Source organism: Daphnia magna, linkage group LG6 (genome assembly GCF_020631705.1).
Source record: "Daphnia magna isolate NIES linkage group LG6, ASM2063170v1.1, whole genome shotgun sequence".
NCBI lineage: Eukaryota > Metazoa > Arthropoda > Branchiopoda > Diplostraca > Daphniidae > Daphnia > Daphnia magna.
This window is the reverse complement of record NC_059187.1, coordinates 1976189-2000977: the sequence shown is the minus strand read 5'-3', so window position 1 is coordinate 2000977 and position 24789 is coordinate 1976189. Positions and strand designations below refer to the sequence as shown.

Below are 24789 nucleotides of genomic sequence, written 5' to 3'. Positions count from 1 at the left end.
TGTTCACTACTTCCAAAATGTCGTGTGTGTTTTTGAAAATACGCGTTGTGTACAGATGTTGACGACAGTGGATGCGGACGCGCTTGCGTCGTCGCGCAACTCCCGCAGAACCATATAGACCGTGCGGGAAAAGAGAGAACGGGACTGTAGTCCGACTGCGGTCGACAAAGCAACGTGCCAATAATAACACAAGCAGTTCGGGTGTTGTTTAAGTGTATACGGTGCCGGAAGGAAATGCGAAATCATCGGGAAATGAATTCGAATGTGCGCGAGTGGATTCGGCCGATGCTTGTTTGTGTGTCACCTGCCTGATTCAATTGACTTGAGTGTGTCGTCTGTTACGTTTCATTTCTGAAGACGGCAATATCCATCAATCGGGAATGGTTTTACTTTCTGTCGGAAAGAAAACCAATTAAACAAGGTTCTTTCTATTTCTTATTCTTCCGTTTTCCTTAATTCTTTCTTCACGTTCGGAAGCGCGGGCACGAAGTGCACGAAAACAAAAGTCGAGCGCTAATGAAATCAGGGCCAGTGCAACATCTTTTTTGTTGTGGTGGAGTAATGTTACTCCCGAAATGATCCAGTCACGCACTGGTCCCTCTCCCCAGTCGACCCGAAACTATAGACGAGAGGCCCCCCCCCAAAAAATAGTGGAAACATACAAAAAGAATACGTTGAAAAACATATAGAAGCGTTCGAATAATCGGCACTCTCTTCTTTTAATTTTACTATCGGATCCATTTATTTATTTTTCATCAGAAATTTAAAAGGATTCCTGCATCAATGCATTTCAATCATCGATTCTCGATTGAAACTCGTCCATTCTGTCCTTGAGCACATGTAAAAACATGCAAACAAGGATCTATCAGAATTAAAATGCCATTAACATTTTCCCCAAAATGAAATTGCACAATTTTTCTGCAGAAGACCTTTCGAATGTCTTTTTTTCTTCGCATACGTTAATTATACTTCTGAGTTTATCATTGCACATGGTATCGACGAAAAGTGGATGAATTGCTTCTCCGTTTTTTATTACTTCGACCTACCTCTCGAATGTCAGACTCCTTTATGTCGTGTATAAGAAAGTGGGAAGAAAGCCGTAAGATATAAATGTGGGTGTTACACGTATAGAGACGGATAAGAACAGACCATTTCCGTTCAACGAGGAAAAAGGCATTTTTTCATTTGGGAAAGTGGTCAGGAAGTCTTTTTCCAGACTATTGTGGGATCCCTCAAGATGCGGAATAATAAACGCAGATGTGGTGGTGTCGTTTCTTTCTTTAAAACGTGAGGCTCGATTCATATCTACGCAATATGAATACAGGCGTATATAGTAGACTATACAAAGGAGCAAATGTTTTGCGAAATTTATATTTAATAATTCCGGTAACATCATTTTCTTTTTTTTTCCCCCTTTTTAAATAATAATTGTTGCACACACAGGTAACAGCGTACACGAAAACACTTCGTATATTCAATTTCTTACACGGCCGAAAAAAGGTCGCGCGACCTACTGAGATTTAAGTGCTATGTATACAGGAAAACCCATAATCTAATGGAGTGGCAAGTCATTCTCCCCAGATCGTGATTAAAAGTGTAACGAGTGATTTAATAAGCAAACATTTAAAAATAGCTCTGCACAGAAATTGTATAACCAGTAATGACCTCCCCAAATGTGATATATTAATTTCATTAGAAACAACCTCTCACGCATTATAATGGTTTTGTGCTGTAGTTGCGGACGCTATAGCGTGACAGGCATCGTGAAAATAGAAAATATATATTGTAACGCTATATACATTATCGGCGATGATGCAGTCAACTGCTAATGAACTACGCGCAACTGCGTTTACCTCCCCCAAAAGCCGTGATATCAAATTGCAACGTTCAATACGGCTTAGCCGCAACGGACCATATATAAGGTCAAATCAACAGAATATATCGTAGACTATAATATATATATACTTTTATTTTCGTTTATTTATCTTTAAAATGAAAAATAAAATGTTGTGAGCCATTCGATATTTTGGCCTGGACGACAGAGTCCATTCAAACTGAAGAAGATTTTCCACTTGGGCAGACATGTATGCATTCAACTGTGTGTGTGTGTGTGTGTGTGTGTGTGTGTGCAAAAAATAAAATAGAGAACGTATCGCAGAGCGGCTTACTTATCCAGAAATTCAGATTGCTGAAATAAGTTCAACATTTATGAACAAAGAGGCTTTTTCAGTACAAACTTAAACTTATAAGATAAGTTCACTTTTTGCGAATTAAGCGGAAATTATTCAGTGTGGCGCGGTGTGATGTTGACAGTTTGATGATTAAAAATGTGCATTCTTTTTTTTCCTTTTTTTTTTAAGAATTAGAATTTAAAAAATGAACGACGTAATGTGGACGTCTGGATCGATGACGACGACAGATCTATCCAAAGATTTATTTGTGACTGAACCTCTTCTAAATTCTACCGAAACGAACGTGTCGAACACGAACTCGTCGCTGCTGATTATTCCGGCGTTCGGTGACGTCGAGTTGGATCTCTCCGTCATCGAGCGTTTCCGCTCCAACAGTCGAGTCAACGATGTCGCCTTCTTCTGTCTCATAGCGGCTTACTGTACCCTCATCATCTTCGGAACGATTGGCAACTCGCTCGTCGTTTACGTCGTTGCCCGTCAGCCGGCCATGAGGACGGCACGCAACGTATTTGTCGTCAATTTGGCCATCTCCGATTTACTTCTATGCCTCATCACTATGCCACTAACGGTTAGTTGTTTCCTTGGCTATTAAATTGGTTGAACGCTGTCCGTTTAGTTAAACGTCTTGTTGAACGGTCCGATGGCCGCAAACACTTGAGCATTGAAGGACCCAATCGATTGTGCATGACGTCATTTGAGACGGAACTAAGCCAAACAAATGGAACCAGTCGACAGAGTTTGTTCTTTTATACTGAATGTCTATACAGGGCGTTGAATTTTCAACTTTGAGCTTCCCAAATTGCGTCTTTCTGCCGAATGTTTAGACGTCAACGGTCAACGAATTCTCTGTTGCTGTTTGGATCCTTTTTTTTGTTTTTTGCTTTCATCAGAAGCCTTTAGATGACGAGAGAAAACATTTTTGATCAAGGGACCATGTCCGTTCAGGATCAAAGCTTTGGATTGATGTGGAATAGTTTTGACGTTATTGCTCTATCGAAAACAAATTTGACATTTGGTTTGAAACGGAAGATCCAATTGTATCGGATTTGTACGTGATGAAACGAAAATAAGGGTTGCAATAATATTGAGCATTTGCATAACGAGTAGGAGCTGTTCTATTGACGTATCAAATCACGACAGAGAATCTATATGCATATCATTTTACGATAAGTAGGCACGGCAGCATAATCGATTGCGACGAAATCGAGACCATTTGCATCTGTTTAGATCGTCGATTGTTTCCTCTATTCTGTTTGATCCTGAATTTGTAGCTGCCTTCTAACCGATTGTCTCTTTCATAACGAGAAGAGCAGCTCCCAGTGATGTGTATAGGCTCAATATCTTCTATCACGTTATCTCCATTTCCGAATAAACAGCAGCTGCAATCAAACTGGAATTGGGAGATGGTTTCTCATTCAAAATGGATGCTCATCACTATAAACGAAAATCGTATGGCAATTTAGATCGGAATAACCAGTTGATCTTGCATTAATTGCTGATTGCCGGGACGGTTTCCACAAAAGTGCAAAGATAAAACAAAAAAAAACCAAAAAAAACCAAACAATTAATGGGCATAATTTTTATTTATTTTTTAGTTTATTATACTTTTTGTGTATCTGTAAGGAAAAATAATCGGAGTGGAAAAAGCCTAGAGTCATGGTAACACATACACTTTGATCTTTAAGACAAAATTATGAATGAATTTCGGAATAATCCAGTCACATTATTCATGTCGTTATCGAAAACCCTGCCTGGCGTTCTGGCGATCGTTCATCTTTTTGTTCTTGCAATGTCAAATAGTTCCTTTTTGCGAAATCAAGAAGCAAATAGCAAGAAATTAAATAACAATGTAATAACTACGTCAGTTGCGGTTTGGCTTTCCAGTTGACAGAGTTTTTGTTCTTTTTCACTTGTTATAGATATGGAAATGAGAAGACGTTTCCTCTTCATCCGTCGTCTGAGTTGCAAAACAGACGTATAAATCTGTTCTGGCCAAAGTTATCTCTTTGATTCGCTTCAGTTACTTTTAAAAGGCACTTCAACTTTTCGATTACGGTTCAATCATTTCTTGTGTATAGACAATGGCCAGTGTTTGCTGGAAACCCTCCAGACTAACGTTTGAATACCACGCCCTAATAGCATCAACTTTACGTTACTGTTTGACATTCATTTACAATTCAAATGCTTTTATTCATGAACACTGTTCATTAACGTGCGATGTAACGGAATACGTTACAGTCCCTGTTTGGCAGTCGGCCTAAGATGTAATGACGAATGATTTTGTGAATGATCGTTTACAACTTATGGTCGAAAACAAGGACCTATTTAACACGTGACCTTTTCAATTTAAGTTTTAAGTGGAGTTTGCTGTGGTCCTGTAAGGTTCCCAATCGAATCAAAATTTCCATGGCAGAGATGATTCAGGCGAACTGTAGGATCAATTCTACAATGAAAAATTCTAATTATAAGCAACCGGCTTGCATCGTTTCCGATTGTATTCAGAGTAAAGTGTTTCACGTCGTGTTACGTCGGTAAAACAGTGTAAAGTGATTGACACATTCGCTTATGACGACAAAGGTAACAGTGGTTAATCTTCATTTTGAAATATCGAGTTTGATCCACTCACAACGTACGTAAATTAGTTAATTTGTCTAATTTATCCCCTTCGTGACGTAACAGATTCCTCCCGTCAAACCGCCCAAGGCAAATATTTAAAAAAAAAGGATTGAAATGACGTTGAAAAACAAATTTCTATTCAATCACTAGTCCGAAAACTATTTAAGAATTTCCACGTTAAAGTAAAGATATACTCAGCTAAAGTAATAACGAACATGTGAATTACAGTTGATGGAAATCCGGTCGTACACTTGGCCGTTGGGCAACTCGCCCGTCTCGTGCAAAATGGTCGGCTCGTTGCAGGCCGTCTCCATCTTCGTTTCGACGCTCTCCATCACGGCCATCGCGCTCGATCGTTACCAGTTGATCGTCTACCCGACCAAGAAGAGTTTCCAGCTGACGGGCGCTTTGCTGGCCCTGGCCGGCATCTGGACTCTCGGCGTCGTTTTGGCTCTTCCTCTGTTTATCGTCCGCACGCTGCAGCATCACGACATCCCCATACCCAATTCGCCCATCACTTCCGTCGACTATTGTCTGGAAGAGTGGCCCAACGAGAGGGGCCGTTCTCTTTATTCCATCGGCAGCATCTTGATCCAGTACGCCCTGCCCATCATCACCGTGTCGGTGGCTCACGCTCGCATCTGCAACAAACTCCAAGTGCGGATGGCTTCCATGAGCCATCAGCAACAGCAGTCGACGCGTCAAACGGCCAGCGTCACCAACGGCCAGCAAAATCCTAACGACACTTCCACCGCTGCCCGTGCGGTCGCCCGCGAAGAGAAACTCCGCAAAACCAACACGCTCCTAGTGGCGATCGCCATCATTTTCACTATTTGGTAAGTGATTCGAATTTGAAAAATATTGCCGCCAGTTGCCAAAGAAAAGAAAGAAACAAAAAATAAATCAATAAAAATAATCCAACGAATTTACACGAAATATTATAGTTGGTTACCGATGAACACGTTCAACGTCGTCGTGGATACATGGAACGTTTTTGGCGATGACACGGAAACGATGCTGATTGTCTACGCAGTTTGTCACATGGTCGGCATGTCCTCGGTGAGTCTACATACAACTACACATCTATTTTTTTGTTTTAAATTCACTAATTTCACTGTGACAAAATCAGCCGACAGGAAGAATTAAAAAAAAAAAGAATTGTATTTATTTCCGCTTCTTTTTTGTTTCTCTCGTATTATCGTGAATTCTCATCAAACACAGGCCTGTGCTAATCCGCTTCTTTACGGCTGGTTGAACGATAATTTCCGTAAAGAATTCCACAAGATCGGAACTTCTTTTGTTGCCAAAACTATGAAAACAAAAGCTACGAATAGTAACGCCAATCGTTCGGCGTTACCCAGCGTTCACGCGGCAAGTAAGCGACTCGAAGCGGAGTCTGCGGCCGAGAAAGACGGGCAAAATCAATCGATTGTTTCTGCATTGCCACAAGCGACAGGTGCCACCACAGCCGTTACCATGTTACCATCGCCGACGGGTGTGTCTCATTACCGGACGGAAGTGATGGTCGTCACTCATTTGGTGGCCGAACCTGCGGCTTCCGTCTATCGGGTCAACGAGATTAATTCGACCGTCTCTCAGGAGCAACACCTTTGACTGACGAAGTCGATTAACGATCGATTCATTTGTTCTCGACTTAATTAGCGATGCTCATTTGTTGATTCAAATAGGCTATTAAGCCACTATCTACTATAAATACACCCACGCCCTTTTCTCGTTTTATTACTCTCTTTTGTACCATACGTGTCTGATTTTTACGTAATATGTACGATGTATAAAAGAGCTTTGATGACATTGTCTGCTAATTAAGTTATGCCATTAGTCCTTATTTTTTTTTTTTTTAAATAGTGGATCTATTCTTGTCCATACGAATATTGAGATGCTTATATAACTGTCATTGAAAGAGCTTTGGGAGGAACAACTATAGGATTGCAGCTGAATGGTAGATAGGGGAATAAAACACGTAACTCTCTTTGTGTAGATGGCCTCACATGTTGTATAGTTGAGCTGTACATTTATGCACATTGCTCTATTTATAGAAAATCTTGGTTGAGATTGGAACGATGGAAATGATCCCAATCTGAAAATGTATACTTTTATTTGGATTGAATTTCCCCGTGATTTTGTATAAGGAGCTTCTCGTATACAGCATTTTGCATGGTGTTATATTTATCTTGTTGCAATTTTCGATTTTGAGTTTCGTAACTGTAAACGGCACATGTGTCTGGAATGTAGTACATCCGACGGATAATACACATTCTCTCGTTACTTACTTACTACCATGCCATTTATGAAAAGAACAAAAAGGTCCCGAGGATTTTCAAAATCTCTTGTATATGTGAGCTTACTTAATCTTCATCTACTTATCTTTCTATATTAAAATGTTTGCTTTTTTTTCTATTTCTTCGGTTCGATACAGTTCGTGTTGTCAGACATTTTGTGTCAGATTAAACATGCCATCGACCAATGCCGAAACGAACACAGTGGCAGTATATAGACTTTGGTTGTAATTCATCTCGATATCAATAGCCTCGTATATATCATAGCTCGTCATACACTGAAAGCCATTTTCAAATAAGTCTTAATACTTTATCAAAGCTCCTTTCAATTATTGGCAGGCAGTGCCTACGTGACTTCTCAACGTCAAATTCTATAAAACGGGCGAAAGAAGAAAGGCATTCCTGCCACACACAGGTCTGCGTGTGTAGTTGTGTTTAGGGAACCATCTCGCTGTGTCGATATGGGAAGATGGCATGTAATAAAATTTTTAGAAAAGAACTGAGCATCCATGATTGAAGAAAAAGCTTTCAACATTACTCAGGAGGGGCGAGGCATAAAAGCAGCCTGATAAATATGTCGTTCAAAGGTGCATCACGCAAGCCATTTTTTTTTCCAGGGTTTCTGGAGTTGTAAAAGCTGTACATAAAGGAAAATGAACAGTGAACTATTTTGACTTGAACTTTTTCTATAATGTACAGTACGTTTTCATTGTTTTCGTCAAAATATTTTATTTATGTACTCTGGTAGTAAAGCTGAGGTGAGAAAACATTTATTATTTTTTTTTACCCTACAAATAAATTTGCATATGCTCGTCAGTCGTCACAGACTGGCAGACTGCTATTTTTTATTCACAAAATCTGTGCTGAAAACGTGGATTATTTACATAAAACAGGCACCATTGTGTTTTCTCGATCCGTAGACGTGTCTGTCCCCGCATAAAAGCTCGTAGCCTACATACCTACCTCGTAGCTGCACAACCAACCTTAAGAGCAAATCTGCTCATCTATTTGTGAATGTATAGCATTGTTCCAGAAGATCTTGTAAAGGCATTAAAGGATTCACAGAGCCGAAAGTGTAGTCCGTGAGTTGTGTTAAACATGTGACGCATTTTTACACAACGTGTCGAAAGAAAATGGAGCCCAACGTATGCATGGTAAACTTGTTTTTGCAGTTTTCATTTTTCGTGTGTATCAACATACAATGTGTCCTTTTACTTTGATTGCAAAATGTAATGGCGTTATGTTTTATTTAGGGTTGTGAGACAGGCGTGTATTTTAGGGACAGTGTAATGCAGACAAGTTTGATCAAATTAACAGCAAGAATTGAGCTGCATGTGAATTTCTATGAAAAAATTACACACTTATGATTATGCCACATAAGAAGTTAACTTAAATCTATGGAGTGTCATACCATAACTGAATAATCAAGTGCCACTGGTTAAAATTGATTTTATTTTAATCTTTTCTTTATGCACAGGGTACGTCGTAAATTCAATAACGCCTCGTTCCAACTCTTGACAGTAATTAGCAGGGAACAAGGGAGAACGAATAAGTTCTAGTTGACACTTTTTGCCATCGACGTGAACTTTTACGTCATTGCAGGTAAATCGTTGTACTTTTTCACGAAAAAGCCAAAGCAAAATGTGCTACACGTTCTCCCGAACTTTAAATAATGATTAGAAGTCAAGCATTAAAATTCAGAAGGCGACTGCATTCTTTGCCTAAACTTGTCTCCATAGTTTCACGTCTAACAGATTAAAATAAATAATAATAAGGAAAAAAGAAAGTGGTGGAAAACCAAAGAGAAGCAAATTTTAATCAATACACAACAAGCCTTTTCTGGTGGTGAATGCAAATTATTTGCTCTATAGTTGGCCAATATCCAATTTGCACCATTTGGTACAGATTGTTGCCAATGCCGGGCAGCCTTGTGAAAACTCTCAGCGACGATGGGATTTTTCATGATTAATAATCTATACCTATAAATCTTTTGATGTGTTAATTTGCATGTATAACTTGAAATCGATATCTCCGCACGAGGGGAAGTCTATTTATACCCAAAGCGATGCTCATGGATTTAATTCATTTATGATTGAAAAAATCACAGAGGAGAGGCGAATCTAGTTAGTTTAATAGTTATTAGGGAAAGGTCTGATTTTCACACGTGAACATCAAGTTAAAACGCTGGTGGAAGTCCCGCAGATCTCTGATCGAAACATTCATGGAAAGGGAAGACGGTTGTGCATACGAAACCGAATAAACAAAGGAGATCAAGAAGATCTTATGTAAAAGCAATAAACACTTTGATGTTTTCCCCAGACAAAATACCCAAGTCTTTACGTTCTCTGATTCAGTCCAGATTTCTTTCTTTTTCCCCGCCCTGTAGCATGCTTTAAAAAATGAAAATTTTATTTTTACGATTCCAGGTCCAGGCAGTGGATGGATCTGGTCTTCCTTTTTTATTGCCAAAATTGCATTTTTGTTAGCCAAATATCAGACTTTTCTTGTTCTAAAAAATGAACTTGACTCTATTTCAGTCATGCATCCGATATTTTGTAACGCCATCAATTTTACTTCAGCACAAGAAATTGCGTCGTAACTTTTCGCTTCCCAAATACATCAACTGTTTTTTTTGTGTTTTGATCGCCAGTCCGTTTCGCCTTTGGCAACGAAAAGACTTGTGGTGGGCGTTGCAGGGATGACTCAGACGAAAACTGCGTTTTTCGGAGCAAACTGGTTTATTTCGATTCGGAAACTTGGGTCGTGAAATAATCAATGGCGTTATATTGCGATTGTATCAGTGGGTTTCATAAATCTTTTCACTGGGCGTGAGGCGTCGATTTTTTTTTTTACAGTTACCGATTGCAGCGGTTTAGAGAAAAATAAATTATACCGTTGCAAGTCTTCAACCATTTTTATTCATAAATTTAATATCACTACCTTGTTTCTCAAGACAATCCGTAAACCAAATGTGTACATGATGAAACATAGTCCAGGAATAAATATTGAGTAACTTGAAGGTCATTGTGATTGATGTGCAAGTCCACCATTTTCCTGCAGTGTGCGGTAATGCGATTACAGTTTTACGAGTCATTCCTACATTTGTTAATTCTTAACACCCTGTTTCTTAATTAGTTTCCAGCTTACAGGATTTAAATTTATAGGAATCTCGAGGGAAGTTGATTTGTAAGATGATAGCAGGTAATTTTCGATGCAGCCTTTGATTTCGTCGTGATGAGCAGTTTCGTAATACATCAAACTAATTCTGTCCAGACGCTTCTTGTTATTGTTCCTTCATATTTGCAATGCAGAATCGTTTCGTCGATGAATACACTCCCTCACAACAAAGCGAAGGAAAGAATAGCACGTTCATTTGTCCTTGGTTGAATAATAGGTAATCTGGGCTTTTGTGCCACCGGCGCAGACGAACGCGAACCTAAGCACAGCTGAATAGCAGTTTATTTAACAAAGTGCTTAATTGGATTTTAAACTTCGATGGATCTTCACTATATCAATCTGCACGTTTCCACTTCATTTGATCAAAGCCGTGAAACAGATTCTGATCTTTTAAGTATACAATTAACGTCACAGCATCTTAGTTCAGCTTTCAAAGATTTTTCTGTCTCCATCTATCATCAAAGCAAAGTTGTGATGGCAGAGATACACAATTATGCAGTTGTCTTACACGTCCTCACCAATGAACAAAGATGTTTGAGTGGTGTAAAGAGATTAGTATAACGAGCACCAGCTCTGTGCCTCTTCTATTGTCTTTGATAGAAAGAAACCTAAGAGATAAATAACAATGAATGGACAATAGTTCATGTGAGCAATGAGTTACTGCAGCACTTGGCTGCGAAAAAATATTACAGAAACTCGATCAAGTATGTGTGCGTGCCAAAACCGGCTGCGTTTGGCGCGAAGCAGCCGACGACAATGCGACGTGGCGATGTTCCATTGAAGAGAATTACAGGCCACGAGAATTTGGCAAGTGGGTTGACTAAATGCCAGAAAACCAACAACAATTCATGCTGGGAAATAAATAAGACTTAACAGATAAGAACTGTCTGAGGATTTTGTTTCTTTATTGTGTAAGATTGCTACAATTAATGATGCAAGAGCTGTTCGACTGATAACTTTGTCACGCATTGTTAATGGCGGGAATGTCTGGACAATTTATAAAATGGCAATGCAGTTGTTTCCGATCACTGCACTTAGTCATATTTGTTTTCTACCCGTAAACCACATGCAATCAAATTTTTTAATCAGTAGGAAAGTAGAATGATTCCCAGATATTTGCATATACCTCCAAACCAATTCTCCATTTCTCCCATATAATTTATTGCAACAGCGATCGAGATAAAGGAATCTGGCAACGTCACATATCGCGATGTAAACACGAACCGAATTCTCGTTGTCGGCCAGGCCGACTAGTCACTAGTCACCATTATCAAAACCAGTCTCACCGTGCCGGTGAGAGGGTACAACTTGTGATTTTCGACTATCAGGAGCACATACGACACCTTTTGTGCCGTTTCAATCCATTTATTAGCCACGTGAATGGGAACAAACGTTTGGACCTCGTAACATCGCCTGAAGCACAATCGGTAAGTCGACTCGATATTAAATGTATTTTTGGAACATGCAGCCTCAGGCTTCGACACTTTTGATCAGTTGAGGATATAACACACTTCAGTTGTTCGAAACGCGAATTTAGATCAGTTAGTTTGATACTGAACATAATACAATTCTATTTTAAGGCCCCTCCCCTTCTCCACAAATGAAATCCAATAGATGTAGAGTTTCATATTAATGATTTCATCCATCCCCTGGTATTAAGTTTCCAACCTCTTTCACCACTTGTTTCAATTGCTTCCTGTTTTTTTTTACTTTACCCATTCAAACTTAGTCTAACGTTCGATTTGTAGAAAGCAATTGCTATACCACTTCGTGTGTTCTTCCCACTCGCGAACACGTGGTGTTTTCCCCGTCTGTCGATAACTGGAACATTTATTTCCATCCACCTTGTTTCTCACCTCTTTTATTTAAATTCCTTTTTTTATTTTTTCATAATCGGTACATGTCGTGAAAATGAAAGGTTATGAAAAAACCAGTGGAGCAAAAAAAATTCAATCGATATTGCATCTATCCATAATGCCGACAATATTAGCATCAATCCATATCTTTGAATTTTCTAAAAAGTGTATGACAATCGTATTTTTTCAAGTATATTTGCCGTTACATACTTCTGTTTGCAACAGAATCGTCGGTTGTCGTGCCAAAATGTTTGCTCCGATGATTCTTCGTCACGTTTCCAACATAACGCAACTTTGAATCTAATGCTATTCAGCTGTCATGGTTTGTAACATCCATGTTTTCCTGTTTTTCTCTTAAAGAGATGCTTGTTTATTCAAGTCATGGGTCTGAGGAAAAAAAAAAGGAATTTAAATTTTTTATTTTAAGTCGCAAAGTTGTTACATCATGAAATGGAAGTCAGGATTATGCGGCTGTTTATAGTTTCCTTTGTGAATTGTAAATGATTTGCCCTTGATGGAGAAAAAGGGTGGAGTCTGTCTGGCGTAGGTTTTCACCATGAAGTTGTGTAAGAAAAAATTACACGAATACTTTGATCTTTGTGTGTTTCCATTTTGTTGATCTAGTTGCAAGTCTGCGGAACTAACTCAAGGAAAACAAATTCAATAGCTCATCACGCAATTGGCCCAAGTATTTCCTTCTTCTCCCTTCCAAACTATCGTGGAAGCGTAATGGGGCATCGTATCGGCGACCCATATTGATTGTAGACAGAACAAGGCCACGAGACGTTCACTTATGTAACGGCAACGCAGCAAAAACATATAAAAGAAGGTAAAACATTTTTTTTTCTCTTTCTCTTGGATTAAGTAGACATATATAACATAAAACCTGAAAAAGTTCCCGAAAAGGTATGAAAGAAATGCTAAAATATCCGACGGATTACAAGTTTGTGTTCCCATTTTTTGTTGTTGAAACGGTGTAGGATTTTAAGTATTTCAATTTTGAATTCCTGTTTTCCCTTTATTTATTTTTGAATTTCTAACCTATTGGATTGTAGGGAAGAGAGAGAATTCAGCTTAATTAGACAACCGCCGATTTTTACTCTTAAGTCTGGCGCTGAATATGCGAAAGGAATGTCAATACCCTTCCAGCTAGATCTGCTGTTCGTCCCTTTATCCTTTTTACAAGTATCAATCAGTTCGACAACGAAACTTTGCTATGATAGGACGGCAACTGAGACACGCAACGGAAAATCCTTTCAATAATTCTCTAATTCCTCATGTGACTCGATTGAAACTTCCAATTTCATGCCTTTTGCAATGCTAATGTCAAGGCTCTTCTGCTACCGTTCGTGTTCAATCCGGTAACCTAATACTACTTGGCTCCTTTTTTCTTCCGCATTGCGCTGTAGGCGCCATAGATTTATCTAGTCATTTTCGTAATGAGCATTCTGGTATTGTGTGAGCTTCCCAGATATCATGCCATTCCATTACCGACTGGACATTAATGTCACAAATGGAAGGCCCCCCAAAAAAAAATAAATAAATAAATAAATCTTTCTTTTTACAGGCAGGTCTTGTGATTGGAAGCAAAGCTCTAGGTCGGGATTGACTTACTGGATGCATTCAATTTTTTTCATTACCCTCCCTGTGGGCTGTACTTAACCATCATGAACGATGGACAAGAATAACGAAGATCGATAGCTAATTTTGTTTCAGTTAATCTTAAATAGCGAAAAGAAGAAGAGGGAGACAAGTGGACGTTGTAATTGAAGTGGGTGAAAATGGCGATCGAAGATTTCGATGACATTCTGCCGCACGTGGGCAGTTTTGGACCTTTCCAGAAGAGGATTCTATTGCTGTCGCTGCCCGTCAACTATTTCCTAGCGGTCGTCTACATGGCTCAAATCTACCAGACATTGGTATAAGGCTCTGAATGTTATTGGATATCTGTAAGATTCGATCCATTAGTTCCATCAGCTATCCAGACGCTGGGTGCTCTTAATGTATTTACTAAAAAAAAATAAGTTTTCTTTACTTTCAGCTGGATCAGTCTCCTGTTTCAAAGTTTACATTAGACTCTACCGTATTTTCTCGTCAAATAACGTTTTTTCTTTCATATTTGCATATACTGTGTAGACACCAGAACATTGGTGCGCCGTACCTGAACTGAACAACTTGGAGTTGTCGGAGCGACGCAATTTGTCAATACCTATGGAGACGCGTGACGGTGAGCTGGTCTACAGCAGATGTCGCATGTTTGATGTCAACTTTACTCAAGTAGGCCATTAAAAAGCGCGCACCTTCTATATATTATTTCGGCGTCACGTCTATTATTTAAAGGCATTTTAATCCTAGTCTTTGAAATGTTATGATTGACGTCATTGCTGTTGTATAAATCAACGTAATATTTTTGCCTATTTTGCAGTGGTTCCACCGCACTTGATTTACGGTGTTATAACTCTAGCTTCTTTTGATGTCAGTTCTCATTTGATGTTACATTGATTTCCTTCACGACACACGCACAGATGGACGTGACGGAGCAGCCAAACTCATCGTGGCCCACCAAACCGTGCTCGACTGCTGACGGCTGGGATTATGACTTGAGTGGTGGCATGTATCACACTATCGTCTCTGAGGTTCTCGCCTCCCCACTTTTTTTTGTTTGTTAGTTTGGTCTTCTGTTAATCAGGCTCTAATCAAGGGGCAATTAAAGAAATACTTTAGTTTCTTTTTATCAAAACCCGCTAGGCGAAAGTTTGGTCCGATAAAGTTTCTTAAATTGATTAGATGTTTGAAATTGATATTTCCTGGTTGAGGTGAAATGAAATTGCGCCATTGTGTGATGGTTAACTTTGTTAGTTTACAAACGAGGGGGGGTTTCCACGTTGACCACTTCCTAAATTATCAAAGTCCGTTCTGTTAATGAAATTCCCTTTTCTTTTCGAGCACGGTCTTTTCTCTTCAAAGGGTTTTCAGCTATTCAATGTCCGGTTCTTTTGTCCGTTTCTCTTTTCTCGGAATGAAATTTGATTTTCTATCATTGGGCATTTTGTATAGAGTAATTGGGTTTGCGATGACGACTGGCGGCCCAATTTTGCACAAGCCATGTTCTTCGTTGGAGCCATCGTCGGCAGTCTACTCTTTGGTTTATTGGCCGACTGGTATGGCAGATTACCCGTCTTAATCATGAGCAATGTACTGGCCTGCGGCGCGGGCGTGGCTACCGGATTTGCCAAAGGTTTCGTCGATTACGTCGTCTGCCGTTTTCTCGTCGGCATGGCGTATGATCTCCATTACATGTAAGTTGATCATTCGATTTCTCTTCCATGAGATCACGTTCTGATTCGATTGTTTTTAATTTCATTTTTTTCACCCTGCAGGATGATGTACATTATCTGTGAGTATTTTTCGAAATTATTACGTCAAGTTTTCTGTTTCCTTTTAACAACGTTGATTGTGTGCGACATTGAACGGTGAGAAGGATTTTCAAGTAATTGAATAGCATATTTACAGAAGGGTGTTGGAGCGAATATAAATGGGTCAGGGACGGAATAAGCGCATTAAGAGATGATCCTTTTCAACACAAACGTCTGAAAATTTGAGAAATTTGAATAGGCACAGCGCAGGGCCGTGTGCAACGTTTTGTGCGTAATGGACTCTGGACTAAACTCTGTCGGAATCGATTTCCTTTTACATCGTTGGCTGTTTGCCAACAAAATTGAAAACTGAAGCGCGCAAATTAATTGACTTATAAATCGTTGTCTCTCAGTTAGCTTCGTAGCAGTAGCCTAATAAGCTTTTCTAGTTGTTTCTTAACGTGCGCTGACTTCTTTTGTTCAAAGAGTTTTACGCATTCGCTTAGACAAAACGCAGAAATAATTGAGGGGTCAAAAGTTTTCCCGTCATCCATTTTTTGTTTGTTTCTCAATTAAGGCACACAAATTAGCATTCATTGTGGTAGCAATGTAGAACGGTTGGAAGTCAGGTCTTTTAAAATTTCATTTAGCAGTTTTTTCGTTGTTGGTTTGTTTTACTTTGTGCTTTCCCTCCCATCAGACTACGGTGAATTGAAAGTGGTAGCTGGGAGACTAGTCAGATATTTCTCCAGCTATTCTCTTTCGGGCATTGTTGTGATTCGATTTCTCCATTTACTAGAGTTTTCAACGCTAGAAGGAAATCCATTGAATGTACATTTGGCTGCGAAAGTAGAGGGCCAAAGTCGGAAACAATCTTGAAACTTTTGATAAATCAGTCTTAGTGGGCGTTTAGGGAGGCGTACGAAAATAGTTTCCCTAACACAGTTCCCCTATTTTCTACGCTCGAATTTTGCAACAATGCCGATATCGATCGATAGAAACTACGAAAACAAGTTTCTGTTTTTCCGAGAATTGTCGAGTGTAGGGTGACTGAGAATCCCCTATTTTTTTGTTTTAAACTTCTTGAAAACGGATACCGCAATGTAAGGAGTTAAGAAGGAAAAGTTAAGTTGACAAAAAATCGATATTTATCGTATAGTCACAGCCAATTTCTCGTTCCGTTCGAGTGCGTTTGAAAAATGCGAAGGTATCTTCAACCGCCCCCCACTATAACGTCAAGTTTCGTATCGTAGAATCTCATTCCTTCCGTTTTGCTGGATTCACATTGTCGTTTCCCCTTCGAGAGTTGCCTTTCTCTGGGAAATGCCATTTTAATAATTTCGTTATTGTTTTCTAAAGAAAAAAAAACTCTTCCATATTTTCAAAACACGCATTTTTCTTCCAAGTGGAATGACGTTTCTGTGCATCGGGGAGAACAAACTCCCCGTGTGTGTGTGTGCTAAAACAAAGTTAAACTGAAAGGAGGAAATAGAACAAGAATAATTTTCTTCCTCCTTTTTTTTCTTTTCTTGGCTCAGTGATGGAGTACGTCGGCCCTGAGAAAAGAACGATAGTGGGCAATGTTCCCTTGGCTATTTTCCTGACCCTCGGCGCTAGTAGCCTACCGTGGATCGCTTACGCTTTGGCGGATTGGCGTCTTTTTTCCATCATTTCCTCGGCTCCGATTGCTATTATCGTTGTCGCTTGGTGGCTAGTTCCTGAATCCGCACGATGGCTCGTCCTCAAGGGAAAATCCGACCAGACGCTCAAGACGCTGCAGCAGTGCGCTCGTATCAACAAGAAAACAGTAGATCCGCTCATCTACGAGGAATTTCAAGTAAGGCGACCCTCTTTTGTTTTCTGTTTCTATTTAAAAATTCGGGCTTCTGAGTAGGCGGCAACGTTGAGAACGTACCAGCTGGAAAAAGACAATCCCATCAATTGGATGGATCTCTTCCGCTCGCCCAAAATGCGCCAACGCTTTCTCATCATCACCTTGACTTGGTAAGGTTTCTGAACAATTTAATTCGATAAAATGTGTGATTGATTAGCAAAAGGCTATACTGATGCATTAAATATTCTGTTATTGATCGGGGATACACACACACACACATAAAACAACGTAGGATGGTGATAACTGTGGTATACGATGGATACGTCCGCTCCTTGGCGATTTTGCCGTACAGCGTCTTCATCACAAACAGCATAGCCGGAGCGCTTGAATTACCCGCTGATCTAGTGCCGGTCGTTACGCTCGATCGACTAGGTAGGCGCTGGACTCTGATGATGGCCCTCAGTTTGGCTGGACTGGCTGGTGTCGCTACCGGAATCGTTCCCCAGAGTAAAACTTGGCTGTCTCCCCCCTAAAAAAAAGAATGAAGGGAGGGAGGAAAGAAGAAAAAAAAAACTGTCACTTCATGTCCTTTTCTTTCTTTTTTTTTCATCTTCTATTAGGTTCAGCCATGTTGATGACTCTGCTGGCCATGGCCAGTCGCTTCTTTATCACTATCGCCATGAACACGGGCATCCAGTACACGGTGGAGTTGATTCCCACGCAATTGCGCGGGCAAGGCACGGGCGTCGTTCACATCACTGGTCATGGCGCCACTTTCTTTGCTCCTTTCATTCTCTATCTGGTAACATATTGCAAACACTGACACCAAACCGCCCTAGAATAATAACCCATCCGCAAAGAATAGTTCAGCTACTGACATGCAGTTTGGTTTACTATTTATGGACGACATCTTTTTGTAGTTTCCGCAACTTTGAATCGAATCGTAAGACATCCAGAGTTTATCGATCCGCTGTTTTTTTTGTTTGTTTGTTTTGTTAAGCCGGCCTGGTTGTCTTAAGATAGTACAGACCACGTCAACAATGAAATGATCATATTGCCGTTAGTTTCTGTTTGCTTGTTTTAATAGACGAGTGTATAAATAGCCATAGATGTACGTTTTTGTTAAATGTTTTTAATTTTCTCTTATTTAATTTATTTGTTTTAAGAGCACTTATTACAACACATTGCCGTACATTGTCCTTGGTGCTTTATCCATTTTTGGCGGAATTGTTTGCCTGCTCTTACCGGAAACTGCTAATCAAAATCTGCCTGAATCAGTCGCCGATGCTGAACATTTTGGAAAGGGGCAATCTTTCTTCAATATGCCGTGCTTATCAAAGTAAGTTATCATAATCACCGATTTTTTTAACGAATCATTAATTTTTTTTTTATAAATTCAAAACTCGTTTCGTGATGGGATAAGAGAATCAAGTTGTCAATTTCTAAATTTTATTGTCTTGTAGGCGTCGTGAACGTCAACAAAGATTGAACGATGTCGACAACGTTAAAAAGACTTTGCCAGCGTTGGATGTTGTGGGCGTCGAAACTATCAACTCTACTCGTCGATACGTCAAGGACCTGTCACAACCACCATGTCAGCTTGGAAAATCTAAACAAGAAACAGGTTCTCTTCCTCGTAGACAGCAGACTGACGGCTGGCAGAACGACTCGTTTGCTAGCAGCGATCCATCTTTGCAGAAGAATCAGACCACTCGATTTTGACCGTGATTTGCTTTATAACTGGAATGGGCCAGAGTTTATTTTATTTTTTTTATGTTGACAGTTCTGCCTTTTTTCATTCTAGACATTCATTTGTACCTCCCGTTTCTCTGCGGGATTCACGCGTTGATCCCCTTTCCCGCAAGCTGGACAGGCGTATAAACGAACGGTTTCAAATGGGTTCGCACAATGAGGTTGTCCAAGTAGAACGAATGATGATAGCTCGAAATTGCGCGTACGCGCCTTAACTGCTGGCACACATAACAAGTCGTGTCTTCTAGGCTCTTTTTATCTCCCTCTTTGTTGAATACACAGCACAAGTCCATATAGTGTCGAAAGATACAAAATTGCACTCCCAGTTATGCTCAAAAAAGAAACTAAATTAATGTGGGGAATATTCTAGCTGTTATTACGTTTGCATTGCGTGGATAAACAACCAAACTTATAGCCTGTAGACTAAAAAGGATATAAACAGTGAGTATGAAACTTTTGATGACTTGATGTTGTTTGTGTGCACAAACGGATAACTCGGCTGGGTTATTGTTTTTTTTTTTTTTTCCTTCTCCGGGACGGTCGTCAATCTTTTCTTATCAAAAATTGTCATTATGTGAAGGGTCTTTCGTACATAACATACGACAACTTGGTAAATTGAAATGTTGAGAAACTGAAAGAAATTCAATAAGTCAAAGTTATTGATATCAAGTATGAAGATGATTAAACCAATGAAAAAACGATGACGTGGGACAATTTGTTCTAAAGGTATTTGTTGTCTTAAACGCAAAGTAGTTTTCCTAAACTACTGTAATAAATAGCATGTTATTAAGAGGGTATTTATTTAGAATTGTGTAATTTCTCTACATGCTAGGGTAAAATTGTTTCAATAGCTTGTAAAAGAAAAATGGCGAAAGTTGTAAAATGAGGATCATGTTGGTAAACAATAAAAGTAAACTTTTACTCACAAGTTGTATAATCCACATTTATCAGAAAGATATTTCGAGAAAGACCTGTGGTTAGATAAATGTGCTTGGCGATTAATTCAACTATTCAAAGAAACCAGGTGTAAAAGCAAACATTACAATATCAACGCTACGTATTCATTGGAAATGAATATACTCTACCGGCTCACGAGAGATTACCTGAATTACCTATTTGCTGACCTTTGGTAAATCAAAATATCGGTGGTACAGTTGTACTAATATACGTGTTTCGACTCATGTTCGTGTTCTTCTTTGGAAATCCTTAGAAAGGATTTGATGTACTACTATAGATTGGCTTTTGCTTGTTAACTTAATAGTTAACTACCTCTAGCAGAATAAGTGCCAGAAGCGAGGATATGAATTTACCAACCCAAACTTTGCTAGAAGTCTGACATTTGCTACTGTGAAGCCACACGATATAGCGGAGGTTATTTGTTATGTAGTATTGTAGTAGATGCTCTCATTTTCTAAAATAATAAATTTACAAGAGAAAATTGTAATACTTTACGTCATACGTACATTAAAACGTTAAACAAATCTGAATGAATGGAAAGAAATCCAACGTAATAAAAATTGCAGACGACATTATGACCGTTGGCCTATTACATAAATTAACGTGGAGATGACGGCATGATTACATAGCAGTTTTAAATGTAAATGGACTAGCCTACACAAGTATGCTAGGCTCAGAGATAAAGGGCCTTCTTCTCTGGCTTGGCTTTTAGTTATCACTTGTTTATTTCGATTCTATGATTCAACCAAGAAGAAATGGCCTTGCAAACTATTAAACTACTCCCATCAATGTTTACTCCCCAAAAGATTGTCCTTAGGTGATTTTAAGGAATTGCTACGAAATAACATGCACATTTAACCATTAAAATATTCAGGAATGTCGAAAGGAATCGCCAATTGACGAAATTCAAGAACTGAAAATATTTATTTGGGCCAAGATGAATAAAATCGATCGTTGTGCTCTTGTACCACGTAGAAAAACGTTTAAAGTTCCACTGAGTCAATCTCCAGCGCACTACGCCAATGGGGTACATTGTTATCCCCCTCTTTCACCGGTTTCCCGCCAACTTTTAGGAAAAGCTAAACAGGAGTTTCCCGTCCATAATTTAATTAGGGGGAAATTTGTTATACCAGTGGATCAATCAACCCCTATAATTAGGGGTATTTTCGGTCAACGTAACACGACTCGAACAGGATTGCATTACAAGCTAAACGATACATATTATTAAAAATTAACGATGCCCCCTAGCGACCTTCGTTTTTCATTGTTCAAAGGGGATTCGTCCTGACCTTGTCCAGTTCTGCCCCAGCCCATGACACGTGACCTATTGCTCCTCTTCAATCTCACTCATCTCTAATCTTTTTTTGTCGTTGGCTTAAATTAACATATTTTATTTGTTATTGTAACTTACCAACAAGTTGTCAATGTCTAAGAAATTTGCGTACATATCTATTTGTGTGTATCTTCCTGACATTGGGTTCGATTGAGCCATGTCCACCAACAGAAAACCATATCAGAATCATGGCTTCCAAAACCAATCATGCCACGCCGGCATGGTTCCTCCCTATCTGAATCTCGAACGGCCAGCAAAACCTGAAGCTTTTATTACTGATCCCTTCATGTTTGATCCAGTTATACAAAATAGGCAAGCACCTGTAGGATCTCATGAGCATGCTGTCGACATCTTCAGCACAGATTACAAGTATCAGCCTGGCACTTGGAATGATGATTGCCATGATGATGCAGAGCATGTGGCATTTAATCTCTGTGAGGTAATGTATAAATTTAAAGATTTTTTGCCAAGTGGATTTGCTATAGTTGATGACATGTTAATTTTCGCTAATTCATTTATATTAGAATGAACATGAAGATTGTTGATTATAGTTCATCATATTATGTCCTTTCTTGTAGGATAATCAAAACTTTATCTACTGGAATGACCCATTCACCAAAGGCAATTTCACGCAGCTGGCTCCTTCAATAAACCCTTATGCCACGACATCAGTAATGCCCATATTGCAAGATATATCTTCCCCTTGTGTGCCCTTGAAACAAAATCACCAGATAGAAGAACTACTATCGGCGAAGGGGACATTACTTACATCGAGCGAAGAAAAGTCGAGAGAGAGTCAAGTATGCCCTATCTGTGGGCGTACATTTGTATACCAATTAAACTTTGCAAAGCACTTGGCAGCAGCAGGCTGTTGTCAGCCTCCATGCAAAAAGAGCCGAATGGATCCTGAGCCTGATACAAAAGAGACATTCAAATCTAATACCCTGCCACGAACCAGCCGTTCCAAGAAAATAACACGGTCCAATTCAACGAAGTCACGAAAGAAACAAACTATTCCATCATTAAAAAACCATCTACAAGAGTATCTACCGAACACGGAAATCATTTCCAATTTTCAAGGGGCTCCAATGATGACGGATTCAAGAGAACAAGAGAACAAGACACTTAGGGTTACGAAACAACGGCCTGCATATGCTTCAGGTCCGTTCGAAGCACAAACCCTTTCTCATAGTCTGCAAGAGTCTACGTACTGCAGTTTTTGTGACTTGCAGTTGAATTCAGAAAATCTTTATCAACGACATCGCCTTGCTCATGCCCTTGTGATCCAGCTTACCCGTTGCCTGGTGCACTCTCTACCAAGAATTTCATCTCCACATAATGAGACAGCCTGTGGCAGCAATTTGGCCGTCCTCGATGATTGGTTGAGTGACCAAATCCGTTGCAATATTAATGACGACAACTGGTTGAAACTTTCTGTTCAGGAAGTGGAGCAAGTACTGGGCAACAGCAACATGGATGTAGATATCCCACAACGCCATGGAATTCAAGATAATGCTGGGTTCCAGAACATTGTTGACCTTCTAGTTAGCCAAGATTTGAATCTCACTCCGGCTAGTGAGTTTGTCGATACAACAAAAGTATTGGATTTCATTCCGCTAGAAACGGAAAAATCTGTTGAAACAACTTGTATATCTACCTCCGTCACGTACGATCCGTCCCTAATTCAGCCAGTGTGCAGTATGCCGGATCAGCCCATGGTTTGAAAATTGATTATTGCTAATTATTGGTACTTCAATGATCCTTTTTCCCCCCGATTGCTAGAACGTTCCAGTTGGCAGTGACTTACTGGCAACCGAAGTGGCTAATCCAGTTTGCCAGGCACACGGAATTGAAATGTCAGATGTTACCGGATGCACGTCTTCTGCTTACTCACAGAATTTCTACGATTTTAATCAAACGGAGGGATCTTTCAAGTCAATTATCACAGATCTTGATGTTGTGGAAAGGCAAATGGCTAGCCTTTTGAAGACTTACGAATCTCTTTCACCGTCGGGTAAAAATCTAGCTAAATAATTAATGTATTCACTCAGTCACAGACAAATAGGTAATAAAGATCTCGAGTTAGACAGTGGCGAAAATCTTACCCAGACTGAACTGGAATTTCAGCATATTTGCAACGGCCATTCGCAGGATAAGTTTGCGATGCACCACATCACTTCCTCACGAACGGCTGAATATCCTTACACTTGCAAACCCGATGTCGAACTCGTAAATCCCTCGAGTTGCAAAATGTTGCCCATATTGGGAGACGTTGACCCTTCGACTTACTAACTCGATCGACCAGTTAGATCAACAACGCCAGAGGAAGAAGAAAATCTAACCTACTGACGTCACCTTGCACCGTTACCCAGTTGCGCAAGTGGCACTGCCTAACCGTTGGAAGTTCTTACCTGATTTTCAGTTTATTAATATTTTTCGTTTTCAGCTCACATCCGAATGGGTGGCAATCCCTTCATATCTATTATATCGTTTTAAAAAAACTATTTGGTCAAATTGTAGAAAGAAACAAAAAAAAAGTTATTTGTTATGACAGAAAAAGAAAAAGAAAAAAAAAATAGAAAGTTTCTCGTACAGCAACCGTACCCTATATCCCCTTTTTTAAACCTTTAAATTTTCTGTTTTGTTTTTCCCAAAGACCTTGACGCCATCATCGGCCAAAAGGTAATCGACCTTTTGGTTACATCTTCCTCTTGCATTTCCTCGTACCAGCCATACGTGCTATAACACACCCAATCGAGTTTGGGGCGGAAAGTTCAAGGAAGAAAAAAGCAAAAAAAATTGTGAAAATATAAAAAAGAAAACAGAAGAAACTTTCTCCCGAAATGTTTAAAAAAGGGAGAGATCCCTCCGTAATCTTTACTCGTAATCATCTTTTTTTCCCCCGCCCTTATGTCTTTAAAGAGAACATTTTTAGGACACAGGTATGGAGATGGCCGGTGGAAGGTGAAAGGACGAACATGGAGTGAAGGTGGGGGCCTCCTGATTTTCAAGTGCAACGACCGTTGGCCAGTGCGAACAAACACAAAACCGCCCAAAAAATTCCACTTTATTTTTTCTTTTCGTGTGATTCGGTCGCCCATAATAATGATGGATTACTCACGTTTGAATGTGTGCTTGGCATGTCTATCAACGCTTTCCCCTCCTTGGCCGTGAACTTGAAGAAATGGTAGCGGTGCGTGCTTTTTCCAGCGTGACTTTCATCACCTTCAGCAAATTACGGTTGTGTAAAATGGAAAAGATGTAAGCAAACAGAAATATGCTATTTCTTTTTTTTTTATCCTCTTGACTTATTTTTTTTTTCTCTCTTTTTAATTAGTTGTTGAACCAGTGATTCCGGATGCGGACGTCACAACCGTCTAGCTGTTAGCCGAATTTCCGTTTCAGTCAGGTATACAAAA

At 39.6% G+C, this 24789-nt stretch overlaps 3 protein-coding genes and 1 long non-coding RNA gene across 7 annotated transcripts; all 4 read left to right on the top strand.

Annotated features, from left to right (window-relative positions):
- Positions 1 to 156: 156 nt before the first annotated feature.
- Positions 157 to 7098, top strand: LOC116925433 (neuropeptide F receptor). The gene is made up of 5 exons (XM_032932142.2): positions 157 to 421; positions 2361 to 2760; positions 5037 to 5644; positions 5753 to 5867; positions 6030 to 7098. The coding sequence occupies exons 2-5, from the start codon at positions 2377 to 2379 to the stop codon at positions 6420 to 6422; spliced, it is 1500 nt and encodes a 499-aa protein (XP_032788033.2). The 5' UTR covers positions 157 to 421; positions 2361 to 2376; the 3' UTR covers positions 6423 to 7098.
- A 906-nt stretch (positions 7099 to 8004) lies between these two features.
- LOC116925472 lies at positions 8005 to 8553 on the top strand. Its single transcript, XR_004395513.2, has 2 exons — positions 8005 to 8259; positions 8359 to 8553. It is a non-coding gene; the product is annotated as an uncharacterized LOC116925472 (long non-coding RNA).
- Positions 8554 to 11554: 3001 nt separating this feature from the next.
- Positions 11555 to 19537, top strand: LOC116925418 (organic cation transporter-like protein). Of its 4 annotated transcripts, none has more exons than XM_045175457.1 (13): positions 11555 to 11709; positions 12763 to 12967; positions 13706 to 14057; positions 14275 to 14415; positions 14664 to 14774; positions 15196 to 15437; positions 15519 to 15535; positions 17033 to 17331; positions 17389 to 17498; positions 17621 to 17760; positions 17949 to 18130; positions 18495 to 18667; positions 18792 to 19537. In XM_045175457.1, the coding sequence occupies exons 3-13, from the start codon at positions 13920 to 13922 to the stop codon at positions 19048 to 19050; spliced, it is 1812 nt and encodes a 603-aa protein (XP_045031392.1). In that variant the 5' UTR covers positions 11555 to 11709; positions 12763 to 12967; positions 13706 to 13919; the 3' UTR covers positions 19051 to 19537. The 4 variants fall into 4 exon arrangements, with proteins under 4 accessions (XP_045031392.1, XP_032788006.1, XP_032788005.1 ...); XM_032932115.2 differs by having other exon boundaries at positions 11556 to 11709; positions 13869 to 14057; positions 17621 to 17835; XM_032932114.2 differs by having other exon boundaries at positions 11556 to 11709; positions 13855 to 14057; positions 17621 to 17835.
- Positions 19538 to 21254: 1717 nt separating this feature from the next.
- On the top strand, positions 21255 to 23968 carry LOC116925420. The gene is made up of 4 exons (XM_032932117.2): positions 21255 to 21809; positions 21949 to 23088; positions 23153 to 23384; positions 23457 to 23968. Exons 1-4 carry the CDS (start codon positions 21528 to 21530, stop codon positions 23660 to 23662), a joined length of 1860 nt encoding a protein of 619 aa, XP_032788008.2. The 5' UTR covers positions 21255 to 21527; the 3' UTR covers positions 23663 to 23968.
- Positions 23969 to 24789: the final 821 nt, after the last annotated feature.

What these genes read in the sequence shown, in the direction of transcription:
- LOC116925420 (XM_032932117.2), top strand. Translation starts at nt 21,528, where the DNA reads ATGTCCACCAACAGAAAACCATATCAGAATCATGGCTTCCAAAACCAA. An exon ending in TGGCATTTAATCTCTGTGAG is followed by an intron (nt 21,810 to 21,948) that starts GTAATGTATAAA and finishes CCTTTCTTGTAG; the next exon opens with GATAATCAAAACTTTATCTA. An exon ending in CGAATCTCTTTCACCGTCGG is followed by an intron (nt 23,385 to 23,456) that starts GTAAAAATCTAG and finishes ATCTCGAGTTAG; the next exon opens with ACAGTGGCGAAAATCTTACC.
- LOC116925418 (XM_032932115.2), top strand. Translation starts at nt 13,920, where the DNA reads ATGGCGATCGAAGATTTCGATGACATTCTGCCGCACGTGGGCAGTTTT. An exon ending in CTCATCATCACCTTGACTTG is followed by an intron (nt 17,499 to 17,620) that starts GTAAGGTTTCTG and finishes AAAACAACGTAG; the next exon opens with GATGGTGATAACTGTGGTAT. An exon ending in AATATGCCGTGCTTATCAAA is followed by an intron (nt 18,668 to 18,791) that starts GTAAGTTATCAT and finishes ATTGTCTTGTAG; the next exon opens with GCGTCGTGAACGTCAACAAA.
- LOC116925433 (XM_032932142.2), top strand. Translation starts at nt 2,377, where the DNA reads ATGAACGACGTAATGTGGACGTCTGGATCGATGACGACGACAGATCTA. An exon ending in GCCATCATTTTCACTATTTG is followed by an intron (nt 5,645 to 5,752) that starts GTAAGTGATTCG and finishes GAAATATTATAG; the next exon opens with TTGGTTACCGATGAACACGT. An exon ending in ACATGGTCGGCATGTCCTCG is followed by an intron (nt 5,868 to 6,029) that starts GTGAGTCTACAT and finishes CATCAAACACAG; the next exon opens with GCCTGTGCTAATCCGCTTCT.